The 22,560-nt window shown below is 36.6% G+C and overlaps 1 protein-coding gene across 3 annotated transcripts in view; it reads left to right on the top strand.

Annotated features, from left to right (window-relative positions):
• LOC115445180 (calcium-transporting ATPase type 2C member 1) overlaps positions 1 to 22,560 on the top strand; it is a 59,142-nt gene that overhangs the window by 8,112 nt on the left and 28,470 nt on the right. For all 3 annotated transcript variants that reach the window (XM_037438814.1, XM_037438813.1, XM_037438815.1), the window contains exon 2: positions 9,963 to 10,070. In XM_037438814.1, coding sequence (XP_037294711.1) covers positions 9,963 to 10,070 — 108 coding nt within the window. The remainder of the gene's footprint in view (positions 1 to 9,962; positions 10,071 to 22,560) is intronic.

Genomic DNA, 22,560 nt, shown 5'->3' with positions numbered 1-22,560 from the left:
CAATAACGTCACTTTGAATGGCTACTACCTTTAGAGGGGAGCACCAGGGGTTAAAACGAGAGGGGTCTTATTGGCGAAAGGTGAAATTTTCCAAAAGGGAACCCGACACAACATATAGGTTTGCAAGTCGTTCTAGCGGCGATAGCCTAGTTGGGTGTGGAACGGACTGCCGAGACGAGTGTCCGCAGGTTCAAATCCCAAGGGCACACACCTCTGACTTTTCTAAAAAATCATGTGTGTATTCTTTGTGAATTTATCGTTCGCTTTAACGGTGAAGGAAAACATCGTGAGGAAACCTGCACTTCTGAGAAGTTCTTTATAGGAATTTCGAAGGTGTGTGAAGTCTACCAATCCGCACTAGGCCAGCGTGGTGGACTAAGGCCTAATCCCTCTCAGTAGTAGAAGAGGCCCGTGCTCAGCAGTGGGCTAGTATATAATACAGGGCTGATATTATTATAAGTCGTTCTAATGATAAATTTCTACAAAAAATTTACATAGAGGGAAGCCGACAGGAATCGGTATGGACCCTCGCCACTTAGGGCATTATGAGCTTATTAAAATCTCACTCGTCATATTATGAAATACTACGTAGACTCTACGTTGTTTCTCTGTGCCATAGTAGTACTTATACCTATCAAATCATGTTATGCTGTAAACTAATATATGACTACCATTCTTATAATATACGCAGTTGAGACTATAACTTAAGCTTGTTAGATAATGAGGTAAAGACAACGAAGATTATTGTTATTAGCAATAATCAATTAGCATATAGTTGTCTATTACTGAGCGTAGGACTCGAGTGAATGTCAATCAACCCGATCATGTCTTCATCCATCTGCTACCCGCCAATTTCAAGTCCTAGATCTGCAATCTATCTTACTTATAATGCTGATTTGTTTGTTTGCTTGCACTAATCTCAGGAACCACTAAACAGATTTAGAATATTTTTTACTAAAAAAAAAACGATTAAAAGAAAGCATTGCTTCTGAGTTATCCCGCAGGTAAAATTAGTATCAATACGTACGAATACCACATGTTTTCTCTTCGTGATCATGTAGACTCAAACTTTATCTTATAAACATTTTTACTTCATTCAACGTCTGTAACTTTTCCAATACAATGATGTATACAAGTTATTCTTAACTCTCACGTATATTCTGAGAGGAAGTTTCGCGTATATTTACTTGTTTATCCAAGACAGGGCTTGAAGTTCGTAAACTAAGTTTTAAAGTTCTATCATTCTGTATTTTCAAAATGGGGTATAAAGGATGTGTAGGTACTTTGTCTATGTTTATTAGGACAATAGGGTATTTGAGTCTTACCCTTCTTAATTTTATAAATAATCACTTATTTTACAATGTAGCATAGGAATAATTGAAAATTCGCTAAGTATAGACAGAATATGATCCTGGTCGCAAGTTCTCGGCCATATTTAAAAAAAAAATAAGAACGATTATTTTTTTGTGTTTATAACTTTTACTTAAAAAAATAACTTAATATTAACGCGAATGTTAGACATTGAAATGAAACTATTTTACGGATTTTATCGCGGTTTTTATATCATTATTTTCTCCCGACGTTTCGAAGACTGCAGCCTTCATTGTCACGAGGTGAAATGTGATAGTCCGCCTCGTGACACACACGCTGCGATAAAATTCGTAAAATTGTTTTATATCAAATGATAAACTGCCAATTATTCTGTCTGAATGCTGCGAGACGATCTTGGAGAAGTTCAACAAGTCAAGGGCATTTTGAAATCGAATTCAAAATAGCTTCTCTGAGTGAGTCGCTCTCGCGTTCTATCGTTGCTTCTACTAATTTGCAGAAAGTCATAAAAATAGTGGCGTTCGATACATGGTGTATGGAATTTCAATTTATATTCTTTACTAGGTTTTGCTTGTGGGTTCGCCCGCGTAATAAATCTATATGTATAATAAAACAAAGTCCCATTTTCTGTCTGTCTGTATGTTATCGAGTTTTTCAAAATCTACTGCACGAATTTTTATGAAATTTTGTATGGAGATAGTTTTAGATTTATTTTATATTTCGGGAAAACAGCAGGACTTTTTCCCGAAAAACTTCTTCACGTGGACGAAGCTGCGAGCAAAAGCTAGTCTTATAGAAATAAAAACTCCATTGCATATTTTTCCCAGATTAAAACAGTCTATCTCCTAACCAAAGTGGTTTGTTTGTGTGCAAAATTTCATACAAATCAGTTCAGAGGTTACTGAGTCTGACGCACATCCAAACATTTTTACAAATTTTCATATATTACTTGGGTTTTAAACAATTCTTCAGAATATTCAAGACAAAATCTAAGAGCATTGTAACGAGTTAAGCCCTATGCATCATGCGTGAAGGTCGAAAAAAAAGGTTAATATTAATAACTCGTATTAGTGTCGGTCTGACGGTTGGCATTTTTTTGGTTACTTTGTTAGTTGCGCGTGTTTTTCAGTGGTCCATGTTAAAAAAAAAGACAAAATACCTCTAAAAAGTAAAAAACAAATTGCGATCGTTTGTCCTTTAAGTATATTAAAAGTACCTAATATTTTTTTGACCCAATCCTCGTCGCGTTCAGGGCCCTCAAAAGAAGTATTTTTACTCCCTGCCCCCTCCGTCCAGAGTTCGGTCCTTGTTTATCCTGGACAGTCTATCTGTGTTCCAATAGTTGACTGTCCTCATTTAAGCTGGTTGATTCTCCTGCGTGCCCATGCTTTATACCTGGTTACGAAGTTGAACAGTCTGCTCATCACGTACTTTGGGAGTGTGATCTCTGGCATGAAGAGCGCAACATCATGTTAAACAGTATGCAAATAACATCTGGGGTTGTATACTACATGGACCTTATAGAGACTAGACGGAATTTTCGTGCGTTCCGGCGTTTTTGCCATGCCTATTGTAATCAAGTCTTACAGATCATGTGATAGGACCCTGTCTTTTAATTTTATCCGTGGTGCTTTATAACTAGCTTATCTAGTTGTAAACGTCCCTATCCTAAAGGGTAAAGCCTCCTTAGTTCATTATTTTGTCACCCGCTTTGCTACCGAGAGAAGTGGACAATTAATATTTCTAACTCCCCCCCTATCTTTCTATTTGATTAATTTCGTTGCGGGATAATGACAAATTAGTTTTCCCTGAGACTCGGCGAGCTTCACCGCTTGGTGTCATAAAATGAGTGCCACTGCTGAACCTGGCTTACAGGAGTTGTAGTGGTGGGTGTGAGGGCGAGAAAGTCTATGATGTATGTGTTCCAATAACCAAATTGAATCGAAATTCGTTTAACGGTTCCTGCAGTTAATTTAAAATTGATACACATAACTGAACATCTTCATAAACAATAATAATAGTAGGGAATGATGACCTTTAATAATAAATATATTATTCACAACAAAAAAAAATCAACATGCCAAATGTTAACAGCTCTATAAATTAGCATCGAAATGTAAGTATCTATTTTGATAGTTGAATGTTTCCTATGTGTCATGTGTCAAGAGTGAAAGTTATATGACTTTGACATTGAACTTCAAAATGTGAACGTGTTTAACGTATGACCCATATTAACACTTCTGTGTCTTTACGGAGGATAAGAACTGGTTCTTTAGCATGTCAGTAGCTAAGGTGACTTTTTCGCGGATAGTAAGGGTGTCGATAATGGTGTAAGCGAGTAAAAAAACGCTTGGTTTGTTTGGAATATAATTATTTATTATATTATAAGGTTCTGTGTTCAAGTCAGGGGCCTTAATCCGTCTATAGGGGTGAATCCGTCCTTTTGCAATTACGGGCGTTCTAATAGAAGGACAGCTTTGATGGCCGTATAGGTGAATATGTGAGTTTTGTACTTTCTTACCTATACGTCTATCGAAGCTGTCCTTCGAATAGAACGCCCGTAATTGCAAAAGGACGGATTCACCCCTATAGACGGATTAAGACCCCTAACCTTATATTTTTTGTACAATATGAATTAAATACATGACTGTCTTTTCTAAGTTAAAAATTCCAATAATCCCTAAAAATAAATAAAGGGTTACCATGAGTTATTGTCTTTTTAAATTACTAACATCAAAATTTTAAATCTATTTTTCCGACATATATAAGAATTAATATAAGGCCCTTTAATATTAAGCCGAATATGTTACGAATAGCTATGAACAGCTGGTAAACAATACACAAAAGACGGCTGCGGCGGGGCGATTACCGCGGCGGCGAGCTTCCGGAAGCTTTGGAATAACTTCCGGCCGCAGCTGCAAGGGGTGGGGGTAGCAATGCCTGTGGGATTCCAAAACACTATGTTGCAGGAAACTTAATAGTGTTGGTTGTTGTGTGCAGAAATTGTTGGTTTATTATTTTAAAACATGTGTCAAGTTTTACGCAAGGTTTTGCTCCAAATCAATTTATATCACTACATAGTATAAAACAAAGTTGCTTTCTCTGTCCCTATGTCCCTTTGTATGCCTAAATCTTTAAAATTACGCAACGGATTTTGATGCGGTTTTTTTAATAGATAGAGTGATTCAAGAGGAAGGTTTATATGTATAATAACATCCATTAAATAGTGGAGAAATACTCTTATTTTGTTATGTTATACCCGTGCGAAGCCAGAGCGGGCCGCTATGTTTTTATATACAACGTTCACAGTTTTTCTGTAGTGTATTTAGTATCAACATTGCACCCGTGCGAAGCCGGGGCGGGTCGCTAGTTTAAGAATACGATTTTGGAATTAGATTGTCGATGGAATCGTGTTTATTTTTAGTATACAGTATTATCATCAGGATATCACCCACAGGAAATCCACTCCTAACATATAGGCTTTCCTAAAGCACTGACTACATAACAGATGAAAAATATGTTCTGGTAGAATTATATCGAAATTAAACTACATCTAAGCGATATTTAGGGACGTCATGTCAGCCTTTGATAGTTTTGTATTATAGATGGAAAGAGACCTCACGTTGTGAGTTAAGAAATTATTAATAATGTCAGCCAACATAGAACAGAGCCTTGGCATAAGTCGCCGCTATCGATTGGGTTTGAATTACGTATTTAAATTTGTATTCCGCGTGGAAATTATATATAGCAATGTCATCGAAGATGTGTTGCAGTTTACAGGATGTATATAGAGGAATTATAATATTTATATAATAAGATAACATCTAATGTCTTGGGATGGGCGCAGTTTAGTGCAATTTGAAGCTTTAAATCAATTCGTAATTGTGTCTTCGTTTTTTCGTTAATCATAGTTCTTATCCGTAAGACTTTGCCATTTAGTGCAAAATAAGCCTTATTCTTAAGTTTTCTAGAATGCCAAAAATGTTCATGGTCATGATAGAGCACGTCTCTAATTCTTACCGACTGTTCGACTCCTTGCATCGAAACCATAAGGAATTTGTTTGTCATAAAGAATTACCGCCAAGGTCATGGGAAAACGTACGACGCGACGACTTCCAGTGTTCACTTGTGAAAACACACCTGGGTCTAAGCTCTACAAGCTCAGTTAAAACCACTTAGCGTTATTAATATTGAATAGGCTGGTATGCGGTCGCTTTATGAAGTTTTATCCAACTATGTTGTATGTAGAGTAATGGTAATTATTAGCGTGGTGGTGTATATACTAGGTGTTGCTCGCGGCTTCGCTCGATTGAAAAGCCTTTGCCTTTTTTTCTTTTGAAACTAGCGGGGTAATAGATAGCCTGTGTGCTAATCCAGGACATGATCTTTATGTCAAATTTTGTCCAAATTCGTCCAGCTGTTTTTGCTTTGACTTTTAATAAAAATTTAAACATTTTCTGGAACTTTTGCATTTATAATATTAGTGAGACTAGATTTAGGTCGCGGCTTCGTGTCCGCTAAGGTGTAGAATTTGGCTCTTAGTGACGAGGATAATGTAGGCTCCAATTAGTGAATTTTCAAGATCACTTCAGGAATTGTCCCTACGTCTATAGTTACAAACAAAATACCTCTTCTAGTACAACTTATAAGTATATCCTTACTTTTTTTTTTGGTTTCGTGGAGAAAGTCACTTATTATTACCGCCCAGTCGTCGGGGGGGGGGGGGGGGTCACTGAGCGGTTATGCTGGGGTAACCGTGCCTTGTGGCCCGGCGTTGAGCCGCCCGGATTTGATGACGACCTTCGGCCATGTACAGGCTTCGGCTATGTACAGCTCACTAGGGGTTACAAAACGGGATACCGGATTTCTAAAATACCGGAATACCGGACTAAATTAGGAACTTCAAAATACCGGTATTGATTTTACAAAAACCTATTTTCGGTATTTTGTAAAAATAACATTCAGTACAAAATGTGTGTATAATTATTAATTTCTCGAGTTTTAAATCGCTAGCAATTTCATTCATACGTGTAGGCGTATTTACTGTGAAGAGCGTGCAAAATACATGGCTTATGGCTATATTGCTACTTTTGCTTTGTCATAACAGTTAATTGTTATTTTTATATGTATTTCTATTAAAACTTATTAGAAGTGTTTTTGTTCTTTAAAGTTTGAGTATTTTTTTTTTAGATTTTTATCCTCAAACGTAATGTTTGACATTGATTTTATTTATTTTTTAAAAGGAGATAATGCTCCTCCTTTTATTGTATAGCAAATAATTACTGCAGTAACTGAGTAAGATTTGTGACTAGAGTAAAAATGTTTTTTAATTTTATAAATATAATATTACTAGCTTTTGCCCGCGGTTCCGCCCGCGTGATAAAGGTTTTTCGGGATTAAGTTTTCTGTTATAAAAGTCACATTGCACATTTTCCCGGGAAATATAAATAATAAAAAGTATATTATTCCCAAAGTCTCAAACTATCTCCATGCCAAATTTCAACTAAATTCGTTTGATAGTTTTTGAGTTTATCGCGTTCAGATAAATGCGGTGGGGGAGTTTGTTTTATAATATATTTTTAGAACGTTTTAAGAGGAACAATTCCGTGATACATATTTATTTCATAACTTTAACCGTTAACTCAGCGCACGCAACGGAAGCCTTGAAGAAGAATAAATCTTCCCCGTTTTTGCAATATTATGTTTTATTACTGCTTCGCTCCTAATGGTCATATCTCTATCTATCTTATCAGCTCGTATCCACCCACTGCTGAGTTAAGGCCTCTTCTTTGTCGCGCCACTCTTCCCTATCTTGTGCGAGTCTTAGCCACTGCTTCCCGGCACACCGCGCGAGGTCATCTGCCCATCGGGCTGGTGGTCTGCTTTTACTCCTTTGCCCGTTTCTCGGGTAACATTCGGTGGTTCCCTTGGTCCACCTGCCTTGGCAAGGAGCTTATATATCTGTGAAAGAAGGCTGATGGGGCGATAATTATCTATTTTAGATTTGTCACCTTTTTATGTAGGATGGTGACTATGAAATTTTTCCACTCTTCCGGTGTAATAGCACCTGTCAGTATTTTATTGAAAGGCGTAGCCAACGGTTTTATTACTGAAGGTCTACCAGCTTGCACCATTTCCACGGAAACTCCTTCGTCCCCAGATGCTTTCCCGCGTTTCATCTGTTTTAAGGCAAATTCAATCTCGTCGGCCATGATTGGTGGCATCTCTTCATCTAGATACTATATACCCTATAGCCTTCGCCGATAAATGAGCTTTCCATTTTCTATTCAAACCTAAACTTAATGCCTTTGAACAAAGATTAGCGCCTTCGAACAAACTCTTCAGCTTTATATAATAGTATAGAGTATAGATATATAGATTATATTTTAATTTGATGACAAATCGATGGGCTCCAGACTGATATAATATTAATATGAAAAATACATATAATTTGTAAAGTGTTACAAGTGTTTGTTGATTAAACGTAAATTTTATCTAAAAAATAATCTTTTTTTATCATTCAACCTTTAACTAATCACTAAGCTGTCATTAAAATTTGACATTTAATTACTAATTTAAATGTATATTTCATATTTTTTTAATAATACATCTTCAAATACCGGAATACCGGTATTTATTTTAGGTCAGTACCGAAAATACCGGTTTTGAAAAATGGTCCGGTATTGCGACCCCTACATCGAATCTATACACGGCCTACCAGCTAAAACTCCGCGGTGGCCCTCTTCGGCGCATTAGGGACGGCTGCGGGCTTCCTCTGACGTTGAGGTGTCTAAGTCTACGACCGCAACCGCCTCTGCGCGGTGCCGCCTTGCGGCCCGTCTCCTATGGGGGGAGGGGGGGTTGCTCAGAAGCCCCCGCGCAACGAAGGACGCCCTCGGCGTCTACGGCAGCATGAGGCCAACTACACACTGTCGTCCATCCCGGGGGTCAACCGAAAAATGTGCAAAAGATGCACAGAAATGCACTAGGGCGGACAGCCCCCTGCTGCCCGCCGATGACCCCCTTCGTGGCCCCTATTAGTCACCTCTCACGACAGGCAGGGGATACCGTGGTGGAATTCTCCAAACGCCCCCATTCCACAGGGCGGGAGTATATCCTTACCTGCTATAACTTATAAGAATATATAAGTCATAGTAGGTAAGGATATACTTTACTACTCTGTAGGATAAGGATATACCACAGATTAGTAAAGAAGTATTGATTCCGAAAGTTTGTTGTAGGTCCTATTTTAACCAGATTAGAAAAAGAGGGAGATTGTAATATAAGAGTGTATATTTCCTAAACTCATATTATTTTGTATCTCATGCCTTATTTTATTAAAACCACAGGTGAATAATTTACGTATTTTTTTTAAACGGACAAAATGATTCAGTCGGTCGGCAATTAATTTCGTTGTTATCGGCTTATCGCTGCGAAAGGCTATGTATTAAATTGGCGACTCTAGATTAATGATACAGGATGTGCCAAAATACTTAATTTATATGATTTATATGATGATTTATATCAGTGCATACCTGAAGATAGGTGTTAATTATGACGTTCAAAAATATTTTTATAATACATTTTGCTTACGGTTACGCCGGCGTTTATATTTTTTTCTGGGATAAGTAATTTTCCGGGACAAAAAGTTACTTATAGCAATCAGGAGTCAAGCTTCCTATTAGTGAAGTTCAAAATAAGTTTAGTAGTTCCAGATATTAGCACATTTAAACAAACTCTTAGCTTTATAATATTATTATAGATTATCTGTGTTTTCATCTCTTGATGAAATTCAATTATTAACCGACTTCAAAAAAAGGAGGAGGTTACTAATTCGACGTGAATGTTTTTTTTTTAATATAGAACGCAATATTCTTATGTCTTTGTATTGAGTTTTGAGTCGGAGTTGGTTTCTTGATACCTGTCGTAATTGTAATTACTTTGGCGATCTTAGCATATTTCTAGTGGTATATGATTCGCAAGATCATTCCGGAATCGGGATTCTAAGTCATCCATCTAGACGGATTAAGATACACTGGGATGCCTACTCGTGCACCGATCGAATTTCTACAAGATAGGATTTCTTGCATGCATCAAGATGGATATATACACATCCTCTAAGCATGTAGTTGTTATATAACAGACTTGGCTTCAGCCCTGTGGACGGGGGCCTGAAAGCATATTTCCACAGTAAATCCTAGCTGTCGTGCAAGGTGGACTATTGGGGGATCTTAAAATGATTTACCCGCAAAAGAAAAGAAAAATAAGGGTAGGGACTTACCCCATTATTTATAGATGGTTTTTATCTAAGGACGGAGTAATGCTGTGATAACAAGTCTGTTTTTTAGTGCCCAACGGCATTGAGAAACAGATATAGGGCCGTGGTGATTGGCTAATATTGAGATAAAACAATATTAGCCAATCACAACGGCCCTATGTCTACGCATTGCTAAGGCTGCCATGCCGTCAGCACTGAGAAACAGATTTGTTATCACAGCAATGCTCCGTCTTTAGATAAAAAACGTTTATGAATACGGGCGTTAGTATTTATCAAAAAGTTATGGTTAAATTGTAGTCGTCATAGAATACCTATAGTATTAGTGGTTCTTAATACATAAATACAATTGTTGCAGCACTCGGAGGACGGTGGCGGGGGGCGGCGCGGGCTGATCGACGTGAGCGCAGGCGCAGGCGACATGTGGATCAGCGCGGTCGAGAGCTCCATACTGACGTGGGAGGAGGTAAGGATGACCAAAACTATCAGACCAACGTGACAAAATGATAAAATTTTTATTTTTATTTATTTATTTATTTATATATATTACATTTATAGACATTACCATTACAGGTGTTACCCCAATGCGATAATATCTCGTTACACGTTACAAAATAGATTAAATCACCTACATAGTATAAAACAAAGTCGCTTTCTCTGTCCCTATGTGTGCTTAAATCTTTAAAACTACGTAACGGATTTTTAATAGATAGAGTGATTCAAGAGGAAGGTTTATATGTATAATTATAACATCCATTAAATAGTCAGCATTGCACCCGTGCGAAGCCGGGGCGGGTCGCTAGTAAGTAATAAAATATTAAAACACATCACGCATTTATCCCCGAAGAGGTATGCGGAGGAGCAACTAGGGCATCCATTGTGCGCCAAGTATTCCGATCCATGATGTGATAAGCTTGTAGCCTATCGCCATATCGGGCACAAATTCCAGACTTCGGGCAGATACTGAGCAGAAAACCCAAATATCACTTTACTCGACTCGGGATTCGAACCCAGGACCTTAGAGCGCTGCCATCGGGTTGTATGGACGCTATGCCAGTGGTGAGCAATTTTTAAAATGCATAAAATGAATCCATATAAAGAAGTAGGAAGGAATATTGTATAGTTTAACAACCAAATATACAATAGTAGTTATTATAATCATTAAGCGAAATAACTATTACGTTTATTCACATAATTAAAGATGTAATGCGTATCGTTAATGTATAATTATTCTTGACGTTGTATCTCTTTTTATCTTAGAAAACACGATAACATATATAAAGTAATACGACTTCTACACGTCTGTTTACGTAGCGTTTTAGTACTTACGAGTACATTATACTTATGACTTAATGAGTAATTAATATTTACGGCCAGTTTCCTCGTTGACAGTAACAGAGAAATTTATTGTTACTTTTGTGGTCGTTAAGATTTAATATCCATTTATTAATACTGTGTTGTTAGAATGAGTGTCGTTGTGGAGTTTGTTTATTGTGTGTGTGTGTGTGTGTGTGTAAGTCGTTGAGGAAGAGAGGTCCTCGCAGTATTTGCAAGGCGTACCTTCTCGCCCGATAAAAGTAATGTCCATTGATTTAGGGTCTTTAGCTAACTTAAGTGCCATTTAGTGATTAGTTTATCAAGGTTCGGATGATATTACTACCGTTTATGGGTAGCTATCTCTGAGATCCTTACCCTCCAAAAAATAGGCTAATTGTATTTGTAGTAGGTGTTTGTTCAAATTTTATTTTATTTATAGAAAATTCCCTGTAACCAATTTATTTATTTTTTGTTTATCAAGGTTCGGATGGTATTACTATGGTTTATGAGTGGGGTAAGGCATCTCTAATTCTCTTCCCCCCCCAAAAAATGTGCTTACCGTATTTTTAGTACCTACCTGTCTATTTAGAAATTTATTTTATTGATTGAAAATACCTCTAACCAATTTCATTTTTTTTGTTGTTGTGAGAGTTTAGTTAGTCCTAGCATAAATCATAGAATATTAAACCCGATAGATGGCGCTGTTGTCGAGTCCTAAATGGTGAAGTCTATATAATAGTTAACATAAAATGATATTCAGAAACTCACGATCATGTAAACTTTAGGCGACTGTTTTGCTTTGTATATAAATTTGTTACCGCTCTTTTTACATAGTATTTTTTTAGTTTAATCTACCGGTTTTTTACTTATCTTTAAATTTAATTAGTTTAAAAAAAATATGTAAAATTTCTATACTATTGTTTTTCGTTAGATTCCTATTACACAATTGTTGTGAGTAGCAGAATAAAAAAAAAGTAATCTGTGCCAGACAAACGTCTCCAGGCCCACTAGCGTACAGTACAATATATATATACTTATACAATACGTGTATAAGGCGACGACCCCTCACAAAATAAACATGTAACGGCACTTGATGCCGACATAGCGTTAGGTATACATACATATCAATATTAGATTAACCGTTTGGTTATTGATTCATTGCTTTTGTACACATTAATTACCTATGAGTTGTCAGAAATGGGGAAGTAGGTCACGTTTTATGATGTGATCTGAACTATTTCATGCAATTAATGCTAGATATATCTAGGGAAGTAAAAACTACATGTAAACAAAGAATACACACACACATACACACTCACACTTAACTCCGAAAGGATAGGCAGAGGCGTAACTGGTGCATCCATTTTTCCCCATGCGTATTCCGTCCCGATACTGAGCAGAAAAATCTAATATCACTGCCTGACTCGGGAATCGAACCCGCGACCTCGGCGCTGCAGTCGTACCGTTACAAACTACGCCACAGGGAGTTAAAAGGCACGGGTTCCGTGTTGACGAACTTGAGTATATTGGTTATTTGTAGCTCATTCTGGATGAAGACGTGAACTTATGTTAATATTACCTATATGTTTATGTGTATATATAAAGAAGGGTATGCTAAGGTGGTTTGGTCATTTGGAGAGAATGCATGATAAGAGACTGACAAAGAGGGTTTATAAGGCGAATGTGGATGGAAGAGCCGGTAGTGATCGACCGCACCCATAATGTCCGATATCTGACATTCTTAGTAAAGGCCAGGTTAAAAGTACCCGGAACTGGAGGAATGCATGAAAAGATTGATGAAGATAGAGAAGACTTCCCTCTCACACCCACAACTACAACTCCTGTAAGCCAGGATCAGCAGTGGCACGCATTTATGACACCGAGCAGTGAAACTCGGCGAGTCTCAGGGAAAAGTAATTTGTCATTATCCCCTAACGAAATTTATCAAACAGAAAGATAGGGAGGAGTTAGAAACATGAATTGTCTTCTTGATCCATGAAGGTGGAGGAGGCGCGAGAAGTATGCCAGAATCGTGCAAAGTGGCAATCCATAGTTTCTGCCTACCCCTATGGGATAGAGGAGTGATATTATGTATGTATGTAACTATAAGTATTAAATATGATAATCAACAAATGATAATTTGTTAAATGTTAGTTTATTCAAATCGGGTGGCGTGATAAAAATATAAAAAGTAAAAAAGCAAAGGTTAGTAGCATTGCTTCTTCAATCTTATTATTATGTGATGATAAGTATGCAACCGTGCAGGAATCTTCGCTGTTATTTTAATTAAGCTGTTTTTTGAGGATTCAGAATTTTTAATATAATATTGCAATTATTTTAATTATTTCAGATGTAGCGAATTTTGAACATTATTTATTATATAATAAGTTTTAGTAAAAAAAATATAGTATAGATAGCGGCGATAGCCTAGTTGTGTGTGGAACGGACCGCCAAGACGAATGTCCGCAGGTTCAAATCCCAAAGGCACACACCTCTGACTTTTCTAAAAATCATGTGTGTATTTTTTGTGAATTTATCGTTCGCTTTAACGGTGAAGGAAAACATCGTGAGGAAACCTGCACATCTGAGAAGTACTCTATAGAAATTTCAAAGGTGTGTGTAATCTACCAATCCGCACTAGGCCAGCGTGGTGCACTAAGGCCTAATCCCTCTCAGTAGTAGAGGAGGCCCGTGCTCAGCAGTGGGCAAGTATATAATACATGGCTGATATTATTATTATTAAAAAAAATATATTATGAAATACAACATTATTTTATGGAGCTTCCATCGTATTATCCGTCGTTATAATCATATTAGACCGGGTGTGTATTTGTTGTGATCATCTAATTTATGTACACAAAAAGTGCGCGTGCGCCGCACTCTAGCGCCAAGAGGTGCGTGTTTCCATTGATTAGAGATGCGTATAAACACGGGCTTATATCTATGCGCTACAAATCTAACTGTCTTTTATGATATAAAATGAGTAAGCGATTTCTTTATGAACCTGGTCTACAAAACTATCGTTCTCAAGTTAACCTTTGACGTCTGAATCAATGAGGAAATTCCTCCGACACCAATATCATAAACTGCTTTAGTGGCCTAGCTGTATTGTGCGCGTTGTACGACTATCACTCTGATGTCTTGGGTTTGAATCCTAGATTGTGTAGTGTTATTCGGTCTGCTTAATATGATCCTGGAATTTGTGCCCGATGTGGCGATAAGGTCGTCACACGCCTCCTATCACATCATGGGACGGAACACACATAGGCAAAAGTTGGTGCAATAGTTGCTCCAACTACGTCTTGGGAATAAAAGACGTGTGTTATATCGCGAATTAATTTCACATCATTTAACTAAGCAGAACAACTGTGACGTCATTCATGTCTGACATGTGGGAAAATGAATGATGCGGCGCGTGATAGTGCGCTGTCACAAAGGAATATAAAAAAAACACGATATTTGATATCGCGGTCTGGCGTGCCGGTGGCGTGTGATTATCCATCCGATGTAGCTATGCATTGTGTATTGATATTAAATGAGATACTTGACTGATAGCACTATCTATAATTCATTGGAGATGTTTTTTCAATCACCAGATGTCCTTAGGATAGATTACTGCGTTAATAAATTAAAAAGTGCACTTGTGGGAATAACATAGCAATTATTTTTCCCTTTTATATTTAACTAGCTTTTGCCTGCGGCTACGCCTGTGTAAGTAAGTTTTTCTGGGATAAAACTACTCTATAGCAATCACGAGTAATGTAGTTTTCTTTAAATGAAAAAACTAAAATCGATTTAGTTGTAACTGAGATAGCGCTCAAACAAACTCTTCAGCTTTATATATTAGTATAGATTAGGCTATGTTTTAATTGATACACACTTAAATATAACGATAAGCGAATATAAATTACATAACATCTATTCATATTGGAAAACAAAGCCCCTTTTCTGTCTGTCTGTATGTTATCGATTTTCACAAAATCTACTGAACGGACTTTTATGAACTTTGGTATGGAGATAGTTTAAGCCCTGGGAAGGTTATAGGCTACTTCCTATCCCGGGAAAATATATAGCGGGTCTTTATACCGGAAAATTCATTCCCACGAAGCAAGCCGCGAGCAAAAGGTAGTAATTGATATTCTCGTATCGCTCAAACATTCTTTACTAACACCATCTGTGTCGCCTACTGCCAACCTTCCACAGTTCGTCGCTCTGTCTAGCTTTAAGATATAAATCAAACCTCTGATTAGCCAGTTTGCTAAATTGGTACCACTTGAAGTCGTAACGGCAATTTCACATATTTTAAATCATATCTGAGTTAAATAGGTCATCCACAGACTGACGGTCCAACTGAATTCATGTATTGTTTGCGACTAACAACTCATCCATTAGAGACGGTAATATGTTTGTATGAATTGCACTCTTTGTCACTAGGTTTTGCACGTGGGTTGCTTCTGCTTTTTGAGATAAAGTCTAGGGTATGTTTAAATCCTCAAGGTCTATTGGTGTGCCAAATGTCATGATAATCCGTTCGCTTTTGGTGTTTATTTCACGGCCGTTTTTAATAAATGATCCCAATCTTAATCTTTGATGCGATCGGAAGCTTCAGATCCTGTTCTTCTTTTAATTAAATCAGAATTCAAAAGACCAGCTGACTTCAAGACACTGTGAGTTCGTTCTGCGTAGATCGGGCCCTCAACAGATATTGTAATTTTGACTTTTCGGACGACCAACACCTCAGTCTACTGTGTGCTCATAAAGGCTGTGGTCTTTGAAACGTCGGGAGAAAATGGTAATATAAAAAGAACACGATAAAATCCGAAAAAGATGTCTAACATTCGCGTAAATATAAGAAATCATAATAGTTATTAATTATGATTTAAGTTGCAGTGGAGCATTATTGAGCTCCCTAGGCTGCTTTTAATCGGAGAATAACGAGGGTGAACGACGAGCAAAATTGGAACTAAAGAATTATATAGTACGTGTGTATTTCAAAAACAATCCAAAGATGTTTCATCGGGAATACACTGAAGCCCCCAATACGTTTGCGGCTTGAGATGAGAGTGGTTTCCGCCGGTCGGTCAGGGGGTTAAGTGGCTTCACCTATCCCATTACCGCGTGAAAGCCTTTGAAACGTTCACCCCGGACGTGTGTATGCATGTAAGCTTTATGCTGTGGGAATAAAGCTTAGAACAGCTTACATGATCGAAGTTTTAAGTAAATTTATTCTTTAAGTGTGGATTATTTTAAATCTTATTTCTTGCTTTATTATTGTCTGATATTTTTAATGGGTAACGCGGAAACCGCTGAATGAATTTGGATGAAATTTGCTGCACTGACGATAGTCCTGGAATATCATAGGCTATTTTTTTCAGAAAGGAAAGAGTTGGACTTATTCCGGTCAATCTGTTAATGCTGACGAAGCTGATATCAAAACCTAGTTACGTTAAAAAAATGTTAAGTCTGTTTCAAGCTGACAGTTTGTTTTTAACTGCAATAGTGGATACACCAATCCTAGCTAAGTAAACAACACTCAAACTGGAATAAATATTCCAGCTGGCACGCTAAAAGCGCTGGTCAATTTATGCTACGTACTGTAAAAGCCATCGGGGGACTAACAACATAGTTCCATTTAAAAAAGTTAATTCACGCTTGTTAATTCTGGAGTGTTCCGTGTTTTTTTTTTATCTGTATAGTATATTCAGACTTATGTGGATATGAAGGTTATATTATTATTTGAATCTTCATGATATGTGATATATGGTGCAGAGGCAACTTTTCTTTTTTTATTGCTTTGAATGACGAGACGAGCTTGCCGTTCGTTTATCAGCAATCATAAATATTATAATAGATACCTACATTTTTTATTTATAGAGATGTTAACATTTAGCATGTTCTACTTAAATATTCATGAATTATTAAAAGTCATTATTTATTGTTGTTTAGAGTAGTTCATGTGCATTAAATGCTTTAAACAAAAATAAATAGGCCAATTGTATATTTTTCTTTGTATCATGTACTGTACTTTACACCTTAAAATGTTTTTGGAAAGAGCAACACCAGTTTCTTGCCCGTTCTTCTCTGGTGAGAACTGCTTTCCGAACTGTTGGCAGAGTTAATATTGACGGAATCTAAATAATGTATAAAAGTTTACAGGTTAAAATAAATCATTTTATTTCATAGAAAAAAATATTTGTGTTAAGTTATCTCGTGTACAATTAAAGAGCTTGTCTGTGTTGGAACGCGCTGATCTCTGAATTTACAACATAGATTCTGATCAACATCTATAGAAACTCAAGGAAGTCTGAGTGCTTGAATTTATCACACACTGAGTCGCTAGCAAAAGTTAATAAATATCTTAAAGTTCCTAACCATCTTCCAATATTTCTCTCAGCGAAATACAACTCCTTGGAGATTATTCTCATTAAAACCAAGGCGCAACCCGTCTTATTCCCATAAAAATAACACGAATATCCTGTTTCGTGTCGTACAATTTACATGATGACACCATACGCATGGTAACAGGGAATCTGTGTGCCATCTCTATGCTAAACAGGGAGTGTTTGCTAGTATGAATCTATTCATTTTACGGCGTGGTATGTTTATGCTGTGTTACTGTTTATTGTAAGCTATTACTCTTTATTATTTTGTTGTTTCTATGTGTTAATTTTGGTTTGATTTAAAAATATTTACTTCTAGACTATTATATAAAGCTGAAGAGTGTTCGTTTGTTTGAACACGCTTATCTCATGAACTACTGATTAGAATTGAATAATCCTTCAGTGTTGGATATCTTATTTATCGAGGAAGGCTATTGGCTATATCATCATGCTATGACCAATAGGAGCGGTGCATCTATGAAAAGTTATGTAAAAAACGAGTAAAATTTATTCCTTTTGAGAGTTTCCGTTGCATGCGCTGCGTAAACGGTTAATGTTACGAAACAATTATGTATGATAGAATTGTTACAATTAAAGTCCTGAAAATATATTTTACAAAGGGAAGTCCCTCGCTGCATCTATCTGCTTGTTTTAACGCGATAAATCCAAAAACTACCCAATGGAATTCGATGAAATATGGTATAAGGATATTTTGAGTTCCTGGGAAGAACATGGGCTACTTATTATATATACAATGCTATTTATTTATTTCGGAAATATATAAAGCAGGATTTTATCCCGGAAAAACTTTCATGGGGGTTAAGCCGCGAAAAAAAACTATTTATATAATTCGTAAGCATTTGAATTGTTCCAATTTTTTAATTGTGTAAAATATTTATCGATTCCATATTCTAATACAGAACAATGGATTAGTTTTATTTATATTTAGTTACATACAATGTTAGTTTGTTATGCCCGCTGGCTCATGACTGTTCAATTATGTATCTATTTGTATATCAGCCTACACTCCAAGGGCTTCGAGCCGAGGTAAATTGCTTTTAATTCATTAAAAGATACCAAGCGCGTGGCCTCTTCGGCCTGATCGTTAGTGTTAAAATATTACTCAATACTAGTGGTTCTTGTAATTTCGATTTTTACGTCAGTAGCGATTACAATAAGGCGCAACCTTGGATGAAAATTTGTATTTTTAACCCCTGATGCAAACGGGAGGGAGGGGAATGGGGGTTATATAAGTATAACATAGTATATAACATAGTATATATAAGTATAACATATAGTGTTTATCTTTCTGCGGCATTCCCAAGTGCTCAGCAACGTATTACAAATGTACATATTCCGGTACAATAATAAAAGTCAAAAGGGAAAAACTTGGGTTTGTTTGTCTTGAACTTTATTTAATTATGTACTAATTTTTGACCTAAATATTAGGTTTTATTATGTCGGGGGCAATTCAAATTTATTTTTTATTAAAAACTCAAATTTAAAGTCCGAACGTTAGTAATTCTATAAAAATGAAAACTTGTAAACAATTGTTATAGTAGTTACCTTCGAAACCTAGGCTATTATATCGTAACAAAGCGCTTAAAACCTAGATTTTAACTTGCTGCCTCAGCAGTTTCATTCGAGAATAATCTGGAAAAGTTTCCGCTACAGAAATCATTACCAATTTCCCACCCCATAATGCCACCCCCGCCCACACTCAACGACCAATGACGGGGCCGTGCGTTGTCCCACACTGGACAAAGACGCAGTGAGCTGACCCACTTTCCATCTATAAAATATAACGAATGCTCTATTAAAACTTACGTTTCCATGCTCTTCGTAGATATTATGAGACTGCGTCGGTGGCGTAGTTGTAATTGTACATGGTACGACTACAGCGCTGAGGTACTGGGTTCGAATCCCGGGTCGGGCCAAAATAATTGTGACTGGGTTTTTCCATCTTAAAAATTACTCAGTCGCAGCTCGGAGTCAGGAAGTTGGCGGTGTGATACCCCCGTGTCTTAGAAAGCACGTAAAGCCGTTGGTCCTGCGCCTGATCTCTCTCCGGTAATGTCGGCTTTCCGTCTCACCGAATTATGAGAGTGAAGGAACAGAGAGTGCACCTGTGTATTGCGCTCACACTTGTGCACTATTATATATCCTGCATACCTGGCTGATCTCCGTTGAGATTGGCCGCCGTGGCCGTAATTCGGCTAGGAGGAGATTTATATTATGCATATGAATAGAAAATGGAGATGTTTTTTAAAATTATTTATTTGACTTCTCTGATGATTTTAATGCCAAATATAAAGGTCGTGATCGCGTCGGAATGTTTTTTCGTAACGGTATAATTTTGATGATGGATTGTCTATATAAATGTTGAAATTAACTCGTCAACAATTATAAAATCCATTTTGATTAGTTTCCTAATAGCTTTCCTTAGTGACTGGGTGTGCTATTTATTTACTTGTTCTAGTTCTTTACAATGCTAAAACTGCTTACTAAGTTTTTTAGACCGTAAGCCTATTATAATTGTATTAAGTACAGCATACTGGTTAAATGCTATGTATCGAGGGATGCATCTATCAACGATGGTATAATATTTGTACTGCACTCTACTTACCTAAATCCAAATGTGGTCGTGAATAAATCAAAGAAACAAGAATATTGATTTGTATATAAATTTTGTCGATTAGCATATTATATTTTCCAATTTTCGTTTTATACCTTTTATACAGTTGTCGGTAAAGGTCATATTTTCTGATGATTCCGGTTAGCTTGCATAAATGTTTCATATTTTAAACTAAAAAGGATATGTGATATAACATTTTATTATTACTTTCACCCTTCACATTATAAGGATGCTCGATTTAAATGGCAAAGAGTATCTTAATTTATTTGCTATAATTTATGGAGTTGTTGACATTTAGGACGTTTAATTTGAACTGCCTCGAAGGATTAGTTGTGCTACGATGCGACTGCAGTATTGAGGTATTGGGTTCAATCCGGGATCCGGGCAGTCATATTTATGCTTTATACTCAGTATCAGCCCGGGAGTCAGGAATTTATGTTCGATATGGCGGTAGAATCGCAGCCTATCACATTATAAAACGTTATATACACGGCGCAAAATGAGTTCACCAGTTGCGTCTCTGACTTGTCTTTTGAGGGATAAAAGGCGTAAATAATATAAAATCATAGAATAATTCTATATTTTAGTAATATAGATTTTTAAAAAAAAATTAATGACAAGATTTGTAAGTCGCTTTCCTAATCCAACGCGACATGATCACCCATAAGCTGAAGCAACACCATCCAGACCTTCTAGAATGTAGCGTTACTAACACGACACGAAGGTCCGTGTCATTTCATTGCGATGATTGTGATTGGTCAAGAGACTCGCCCGAGTCACGTGTAAGTCCATCGACCAATCACAACGAAACGTCACGGACTTTCGTGTATTTTTTGCCACGTTCTAAGAGTGCACAAATTGACTTACGCTATGTACGTGACACTGTACTTATCACCTTTACCCAGAAGATGTTTATTCTTATATGCCTAGTAATTTAGGTGAAAATGTCTATTAAACGGGGTCCTTTAATTAAATAAGTGTTTTACAAATAACTCTTCATATTTGCAGAAGCATTCAGTAAATACTTTAAGTGCCCTTGTGAATTTCTAACCTTTAGAAAGAAAGCAAATATTATTATATATTTTGTGTCTAGACGTCATCTTGCGAAGGTTGATGAACTTTGAAAGTCATTTGCAAAGGGCGTACAACCCTTTCATGAAACGTTTGATAAATAATTTAATGTTTTGTAGCAGATCATTCATGTGGTAAATGATAATATTTAATTTCAAATAGTGTTTTTTGTTCGTTTAATAAAGTTTTAGTGTAACGACGTTTTTAATACCATTGGCATTATTAATCAGATATCGACCTCGCTTAATAATTAAAGATTATTACAAACTCTTTCACATTTGTTATTATATATTTAAATATATTTAGAAAAGTATTGATTTGAAAATCGTATGATTATTGATGTTGAAATGCTGTTCGCCAGATTGATAAACTTCTTTCACCTGACCTTTATCTCTATGAGGTTAATACAAAAAAGATTCTGCAGCATATTGAAAAGAATATGCGGTTTTTATAGCAGACATCTAGCTAGAAATACCTCTAGGGGATCCGTTAGGAAAATACTAATGGTCGTTCTCTATACTTACATCTACTCCCAACGCTATAAGACGCTTACTATGGAATATATCTACAGAGTTGTTTTTACGTTACAATTCATGCTAATATGATAGGGAACGGTCAATGATTGATCCGAGAAAATTGTCTATCAAGGGATTGTTGAGATTGGTAGCTATAAGACATATAGAGATATTTTAAATTTATTTATTTAGTAGTAGCCATGTCATACGTCATCAGTGGCGAAGTACACATATAACGATTCCTGCCGACTTCCATTTTGTAATTAATGTATCATTGGAATGATTTAAAAGCGGCGATAGTTGGGTGTGGAACGGACTGCCAAGACGAATGTTTGCAGGTTCACATCCCAAGGGCACACACCTCTGACTTTTCTAAAATTATGTGCGTATTCTTTGTGAATTATCGTTCGCTTTAATGGTGTAGGAAAACATCGTGAGGAAATCTGCACATCTGAGAAGTTCCCTATAGGAATTTCGAAGGTATGTGTAGTCTACCAATCCGCACTAGGCCAGCGTGGTGGACTAAGGCCTAATCCCTCTCAGTAGTAAAGGAGGCCCGTGACCAGTGGGACAGTATATAATACAGGGCTGATATTATTATTATATATTTTCGAATGATTTGTAGACCGCATTTATGCATATTAGTACCTATATGTTGGGTCGGGTTCCCCTTCGATAAGTTTCACCCTCCGCCACGAATCATGATAGTTCCAGGACAAATTCTTCTTTCATTCGTGACATTTTCACTTAGCAATATTTAGTATACTTGGACTGTAAATTGGGAGGTTTTAGATTCTATTCTCAGGATGGGAGACAACGATTTCAAAAATAATACTTGATATGAAAATTTCGATCACGGGCAAATTTGTCACCTATTATGATGATAGATTTGTCAATGGGCTAAGAACGTACTGCCCCAGTTGCTCTTCTATCCACCCTTTCAAGGATAAAAGCGTGATACATTACATGTTTATTTGTATTTGGCAATAAATTAAACATTTATTAACATAAATTTCACAATTAATCAAATAGTTGTTT

This window comes from Manduca sexta, chromosome 15 (genome assembly GCF_014839805.1).
Source record: "Manduca sexta isolate Smith_Timp_Sample1 chromosome 15, JHU_Msex_v1.0, whole genome shotgun sequence".
Lineage (NCBI taxonomy): Eukaryota > Metazoa > Arthropoda > Insecta > Lepidoptera > Sphingidae > Manduca > Manduca sexta.
This window is presented reverse-complemented; position numbering and strand designations above follow the sequence as displayed.